Source organism: Centruroides sculpturatus, unplaced genomic scaffold (assembly GCF_000671375.1).
Source record: "Centruroides sculpturatus isolate CEXI.00-Female unplaced genomic scaffold, Cexi_2.0 scaffold204, whole genome shotgun sequence".
NCBI classification, from domain to species: Eukaryota; Metazoa; Arthropoda; class Arachnida; order Scorpiones; family Buthidae; genus Centruroides; species Centruroides sculpturatus.
In genome coordinates this window covers 845,567-853,363 of record NW_019384459.1, presented here as the reverse complement: position 1 = coordinate 853,363, position 7,797 = coordinate 845,567, and the positions used below count along the sequence as shown (strand labels likewise).

Here is a 7,797-nt window from a genome sequence, read left to right as displayed (position 1 = left end):
TGTTGCATTCCGTATTCCGAGAACGACGATATCGACAATCGCGAAAAATAAAGACATTATTAAATCTGCTAACGTTGCAAAGGGGTTAAATCAATTTCTAAGCAGAGATCGAAGACATTAGATCGTGTCGAGAAATTGCTTTTGCTTTGGATAACTGAAAAACAGTGTGCCGGCGACAGCGTATCGGAAGAAATTATTTGCGAGAAAGCTAAAAAGATACATGCCGATCTCATGAAAAATCAAGCAGGAACTAGCCAGGAAAGCGAGGTGTTTAAAGCCAGCCATTTTTTTTACATGAGAACGGATTAATCATTTTTACATTACTTCTTATGGAAAAGCTTGGTTCGGTATACGTCCTATTCGGTATAAGTCCAAACATCGGAAACGGATTAAGGTCGTATACCGAGGTTCCACTGTATATATATTCATATAAGTCTGACTCTTAAGACAAAAATATCAATAATAATTACACTTACACATGTAAAGATATTAAACAGGATGTTTAGAAATTTTTTTATTTTAATAATTATTATTAAATAATAGTTTAACAACATTATATACTATATATTAATAATATAATTATAGAAAATAATATATCATGAAAATGTTTTAAACTAAATTATTGCTGAATTTTTAAAATGCACAGATTTACTGAATGTAATATAAGATAATATTTTATGTTTTTTTAGTGATGAAATAGATTCAATAAAAAATAATTCAGTAACATGTGATGAGAGTAATATATATTTGTCAATAATTGATAGTCTTGTTAAGAACAGAAAACCTAATATATTAACTAAGAAAACTAGCCATATAAAATTAATAGTAAAAGAATAAACATTAAATAGGAAAAGCAAAGAGGAAGACATGCATTTTTTAAAGTTCTGAAACAGAATAGTTTTACAAATGGTTTGTTGTTGCCTTACCTGGTTAATTGATGGTTTCAGTATTGGAAGTCCATTTCATATTCCGTAGTTTAACAATACATATATTAATTATATCATTAATAAACCATAAAAGTTTATTTTTGTTAAATGTTGTTAAATAAAATGTTGCTGAATTATGAAAATACATGGATTTACTGCATGTAATATAATAAGACTGTAACATAAGTTATTTTATCTTTTTAGAGATGAAATATTACTCCAATCTCTCTACTCCAATAGTAAAGTCCAATATCAATAAAAATAGATTAAGTAAACAGAATGGCTTCCATGATAAATTACACTGTAAAGCTACTGTAAATGATTATATACAGTATAATATCTAAAACTTTCAAAAAATCTGTTACTTAGTTACACAGTTCTTTGAAAATAGTAATGTGAATTATTGAAAAAATTTTTTTAAAAAATAATACTTGTTGTGTATCAATTTGATGATAATATCAAGCTCTAAATCATTGAGTATTATGTAAAAAAATTATTTAAAATTTTTTTAAGCTTGAATATCTAAATTTTTTCAAAATGTTTAGGAAAAATTTTTAATGTTTGAATATTCTACAACATTTAATTATATAAAAATTAAAAAAAAAAAAAGACGGTAGAAGTATTCCCAATGTATCTAAAGTAATGCAGATTTCAGGGTACCTTGGATAATCATAACTTGAATAGGAATGTTTAATTATTAAATGAACTGAATTGGGATGCATTAATATTTAGTTACACTTTATTTTTAGGTTAAACTTATTGAGCATAGACTTTTAATATTATTTACAACTGTATTTATTAAGACATATGTGAACCTATGATTACATGTTCACATATGTCTGAACAAATGAGATGAACACTTATCAACTGAATAAAATTCAATGATGAGATTTGCCAAGAGTCTGAATAAATATTGGGTTGTTCGGAAAGTAAGTTTGTTTTTTTTACTACTAGACGGATTAGTTGTATTTTTCCCGCCATTTTCATTCTAAACTGTATTATCATTATATATTTTGACAGTTAGCATTTTAAGGCTTATTTGTAAAAAATTTTGTTTGATTTTGTGCCATTGTTTATTTTTTGTGTCCCATCAAATATGGAAGATCGAAAGCAGCATTTTCGGCATATTTTGCTCTTTTATTACCGAAAAGGTAAGAATGCTGTTCAAGCAAGAAAAAAATTGTGTGACATGTATGGGGAAGATATATTGACAGAACAACAGTGCCAAAATTGGTTTACAAAATTTTGTTCTGGCAATTTCAATATTGAAGATGCACCATGTTCTGGATGGCCAGTTGAAGCCAATGAAAACAAAATAAAGGTACTGATTGAAGCAAACTGCCGAATAACAACACATGAAATCACTAAGAGATTAAATTTATAAATTGAACTGTTTATGATTACTTGAAACAAATTGGTTTTGTTTTAAAGTTCGATATATGGGTTTTTTTTCCATGGAAAAAAATGAACTTACTTTCCGAACAACCCAATACAATAAATAATTTGTGTTTGAATTACCTATGATTACAATTAAAATTTCATTAGTTATTTTTTAAATTCTTAGTGTTGTTATAAGTTACAGTAGCAAATTTTTTTAAACTTCTCTATCCTGTTCATAGCCCAGCATATCATTGGGCCAAGATTTGCAAAACAAACAGTACTATATTTGTGAATAAAGTACATCATATTCTTTTATCTTTTGTCATTAGAAGTATTCTTCTACTATTCACCTCAGATAATGTGAAATCTTGGTTAAATGGTCTCAGTTAATCAAGACACTATTGTATAAAAAAATATTGTTTGCTTTTTAAAATTTATTTCAATTCAAGACATTCAAAATTTGTAGAAATAATTGTTACATAAAATACCTTATATGTCTTCAGCATAAATGATAAAATAAGAGTTGACTTGGTTGGCTTCATTTAATTATAGCAAATTTGTTTTAATCTGTCAGTTTTGAATTTTTTTTTTGTAGTATCACTAGCCAGAATCCATTAAATATTTGACTTGATTAGAATACAATTTGCCAATTAATTCATTATCATGATGATTACTATTTTGAATTGCATTCATACTGAATAAAATATCTAAATATTTTTATAAATGCTTTTCATCTCTTCTTTCTTAACTTTACAAAAATCATTTATGAAAGGAATAAAGATTTATGAAATTATTTTTTCAAAATTGAGAAATAAAATTTATTTAAAATTCAGACTTTTTAAATTTTAAATCAGTTTATAATTTTTACATATTACTTTTTTGAATATCTCACTAAATACAATATTCTTAATAGAGAACTTATTCCATTCATTTCTGTAAATATTCTAATATTTTTAAAAGATTTCACTCTGGACAGAACTACCCATGAAGTATGTTCATATATTATTGTACTGTGCATGTGCAATGATAGCCTGTTTGATTCATTCCTTTCTCTTATATAAGTGTGATTATTTGTTTATTTTTTTAGTTGGTCTTTGAGTCTTTGAAACACTTTTTTAGGATTTTTAAAGTAATGACTCTTCTTAATTTTTGATTAATTTAACATGATATAGAAGAAAGAAAAACTTAATATTTCTAATAATTTTAAAGTTTTTCATTTTTAAATTAAAGAAATAAATTTACATTTACATAATATAATAGATGATGATAAACAGTTCTTTGCATAAAACAATTTTTTCTTTCAAATAACACACAAATATGAACAGTTATTAACACACAAACATGAACAGTTATTAAATATCCCGTTGTCCTTGTAAGAGTTAACATGCAGAAAATATTAGTATATGATTTATCATAATTTCTATGTGAAATTCATATCAATATTTATTCATCATCAGAAATAAACTTTGAATATGATTTTAACATAAAATGATTTATTAATTTTCAGAATANTCTTGCCGTTTCTAGTTTCTGTAGATTTGTTGATTTTCTTTTTGAAACCGTGTCCTGTTTTATATTTGTGGCGTAGTAAACACTAGTATTGTGTTTTATTCCAAAGACACATGGCAAATTTTCCATCAAATTCCTTTATTAGTTGAGTCGATACGGTACAAAACAATGTACCGTATCAAAATCAACAAACCTACAGAAACTAGAAACGGCAAGACTCATCAAACAAAAATGCAAAGAAGCCAACACCAAGATCGCAGACAGGAAGAGAAAATACAGTTGACTGAAGAGGGGCAAAGCCCGAAACGAGTACAAAACAATGTACTGTATCGACTCAACTAATAAAGGAATTTGATGGAAAGTTTGCCATGTATCTTTGGAATAAAACACAATACTAATTTTTTACTACGTCACAAATATAAAACAGGACACGGTTTCAAAAAGAAAATCAGAAAATTTTTATAATAATAATCGTAGCTATTCTATCGTTAAAAATTATTTCTTTATTTTGTACAATCAGAATAAATATATTGAAAGATATAAAAGCAAAAAAATATACTTTATACGTTAGTCTAGTATCAAAAACGTTCGATTCAGTCCAACTGGAACGCTTTCGGTTAACCGACGTTTCCGGTTAACCGATTGATCGACATTCGGATAATCGACGCTCACTGTATATCATCGAAATGGGTTGATAATAATAATACTAATAAGCTCAGACGGTTAGGAGTTGAAGGTTGAAATTTGGTAGACAGGGTACGTCATGATAACGTACAGTACACTAAGAAGAGATTTTTCGAAATTTAAAGAAATAAAATTTAAAAAATTAAAAGAAACGAAAAAAAATACTTAATGTTTTTTAAATTTTTGTGTACCAACAACTAGAGTTGGGACAGCGAATCTGTAGTATATATGCCGAAAGTGGTATGTCAGGAGAAATTTGGTGTGCAACAGATACGATCTCTACTTGTTACTGTTAAATTGCACTTTTATAATGGTTTTATATTCAATTCCGTGTATCCTCATACTTNGAAGTTAATCTAGTATCAAAAACGTTCGATGCAGTCCAACAGGAACGCTTTCGGTTAACCGATGTTTCGGTTGATCGACATTCGGATAATCAACGCTCTACTGTATATCATCGAGATGGGTTGATAATAATAATGCTAATAAGCTCAGACGTTAGGAGTAGAAGGTTGAAATTTGGTAGACAGGGTACGTCATGATAACGTACACTACACTAAGAAGGTATTTTTCGAAATTTAAAGAAATAAAATTTACAGAATTAAAAGAAATAAAACAAAAAAATACCTAATGCTTTTTAAATTTTTGTGTACCAACAACTAGAGTTGGGACAGCGAATCTGTGGCATATATGCCGAAAGTGGTATGTCAGGAGAAATTTAGTATGCAACAGATACCATCTCTACTTCTTACTGTTAAATTGCACTACTTTTTTAATGGTTTTATATTCAATTCTATGCATCCTCATACTTTTCTCGATAAGCTTGTTTACATTTATTTAAATAAATTTTCTAGGTAAGTTGATACCAGACAGGTTCAAAAATTAGAAAATGTATAAAAATTTACCTTGTTATTCATTAATAAATAAATGTAAAATGTTTAAATCATCCTATATAATATTACAGTAATAATATATAACAAAAGCGAATAATAAATTTATTATAGCAATAATGCATAAAACAGTAACAAGCATATACATAAGGCAAGCATTATAATGCATAAAATTTAATGCATTATGATTATATAACACAAGTATTCGATATTAATGCTCTAGAGCCACATTTAAATATAATATTGTGTACTGGATATGAAGAATAAATTTCAAAAAGAAATCGCATGAACATTGTATAATTCATTATCGATTTTAACAGATGTAGATGTACTAAAAATGGCTGACGATTGCCTGTACTGTACTCTGTATCCTTCCCTATGCTTATCGTTATTATTTGGTGATTTACTTTTCGAACGTTGCGTCCACCATAAATTAAATGTCAGACAAACGAAACTTGTATCCTTTTATGCAATTTTTCTTAATTTTCTTGCTTTCGTCCACTTCTTAATCGTTTGCGTACAACCTTTTGCCACGGAAAATTACATCATCGCGTGTAGTCCCATTCTGACGTTAACTGGTAAAAATAACGTGCCTTTTTTCACAGGCGCAATCGTCTGCGTAACACTAAATAGTGTTGTAATGGTGTACAATGGCAGGAAAAACAAATTGACTTTCGATCTTGAACTATCGGCTTACGAAACAGAAAGGGAAAATTTGCGCATTTATCAGTTAATTATTCGTTTATTCATTTTGGTCAGTTATCCTTTCATGTTGATTGTAAGCTGGGCTACGATTAGTATTCTCATTTACAAAAGAATCGAGGAACGTGCTAACTATATTAGAGCAACTGTCTGTGCGATTTTCATGAATTTATGCGTTCTGTACGAAGCAACCGGATTGTTATGGATAATCTCAATAACCACGTTAATATTAACTATGATAATGAAAAGATTCCATGTCCTGTCTAATGATCTGCAGCGTGCTAAAACTACTTGTTCTTATGATGCTATTCAACAATTGATAACGAAACACAACGAATTGTGCGAATTTTTAAATCAGATTAATGATAAATGGAGCCAGAGTCTTTTCTTTCTTTACGGTTTTATTATTACTTTTGTATCGTTTCTGTTATACAACACGGTATTTCCCGGTTTCCCTGCGCATTTGTATGTTTTCGTTTGTCTGGCAACTGCAGTTTCTATCTCAGGAGCAATTACCATTTCTCTCATTGTTTCTCGTGTTTCTTCAGCTGTAAGTCACTTTCTGTTTACTTCGGTAAATCTACTTTTCCTGACACTGCTCGTTATTTTCAGGCTTACGATTCTTTTCAAGAAATTCGAAAATTAGGAGCAGGAAACTTCAGATTAGAAGAAAAACTAAAGGTTTTTTTCCAGAAATAATAGTTTGATTTTATGCCATATTAAATCAACTCTTTTACAGATGCTGGATTTCATGAAGAAATTTCGTGAAAATGAAATTGGATTCAGTTGTGGAGATTGTTTCATGTTTTCGAAAGAAACGGCAGTTGAGGTAAGACGATTGCATAAAAAACATTTCAAGTTGGAGAAATTTTGCCTTAGATCCGAATATTGCAATTTTTTTTCGGCTTTAAAACTTTTATTAACCAGAGTTAATCACTATCGAATTTAAATGCTTATATATATAAATGGCATTAACGTAATAGAAGTTTTATCATTTCAGACTGTCAAGACTTGTATGATAATATTATTTACTGTTGTAATTAGTATTTCATGCGAAACATAAAATTTACCAATTGATGGCATAGAAAACAACTCGTTTGTTTGTTTAATATCATAATAACAATGCTTACACAGCACGGAATTGACCAATCAAACTGTTCTTTTTTAAATTTCTACATATAAATTCAGTCAAATTTATATATAGTTACATAATAATAAAAGCATTAAATTTTATATAGTAACTGATTAAATATCAGTTATTAGTTAGTAATGAGATTGTTTATTTAATTAATTGTTGGTTGTTTTACAAATTTTAGGTATACAATGCATTATATACCGTATTCAACATGTTGCTACAGATTAGAGACATCTGGTTGGGAGTAGATTCGAAATGTGTTGCTTCGAAACATTCAATTTCACCTCTCAATGCTACAGAGACGGTTTCTCAGAAATGAATACTGCAACAAAATCGATTAAGAAGTTAGAGATTTAGTACAAATTTTAACAAAGTTAGAGTTTAACAAAACATCAAATTCACTAAGGTATTAAGAATCCTACTACACTGAATACGTTACCATTGCACTGATTAGAAATGTATAATTAGAGAAAAATTATATTCTACCTGCAATGATGAGATGTATTCGCACTGAAGTGCATTAAGACATTCATATTAGTAATAATTTTTAAATTAATTTTAGGTGGTGAAT

The 7,797-nt window shown here is 28.4% G+C and overlaps 1 protein-coding gene across 1 annotated transcript; it reads left to right on the top strand.

Annotated features, from left to right (window-relative positions):
* Positions 1 to 6,029: 6,029 nt before the first annotated feature.
* LOC111620777 lies at positions 6,030 to 7,545 on the top strand. The gene is made up of 4 exons (XM_023362777.1): positions 6,030 to 6,641; positions 6,704 to 6,772; positions 6,831 to 6,920; positions 7,408 to 7,545. Exons 1-4 carry the CDS (start codon positions 6,030 to 6,032, stop codon positions 7,543 to 7,545), a joined length of 909 nt encoding a protein of 302 aa, XP_023218545.1.
* Positions 7,546 to 7,797: the final 252 nt, after the last annotated feature.

What these genes read in the sequence shown, in the direction of transcription:
- LOC111620777 (XM_023362777.1), top strand. Translation starts at nt 6,030, where the DNA reads ATGGTGTACAATGGCAGGAAAAACAAATTGACTTTCGATCTTGAACTA. An exon ending in TTTCTCGTGTTTCTTCAGCT is followed by an intron (nt 6,642 to 6,703) that starts GTAAGTCACTTT and finishes CGTTATTTTCAG; the next exon opens with GCTTACGATTCTTTTCAAGA. An exon ending in CGAAAGAAACGGCAGTTGAG is followed by an intron (nt 6,921 to 7,407) that starts GTAAGACGATTG and finishes TACAAATTTTAG; the next exon opens with GTATACAATGCATTATATAC.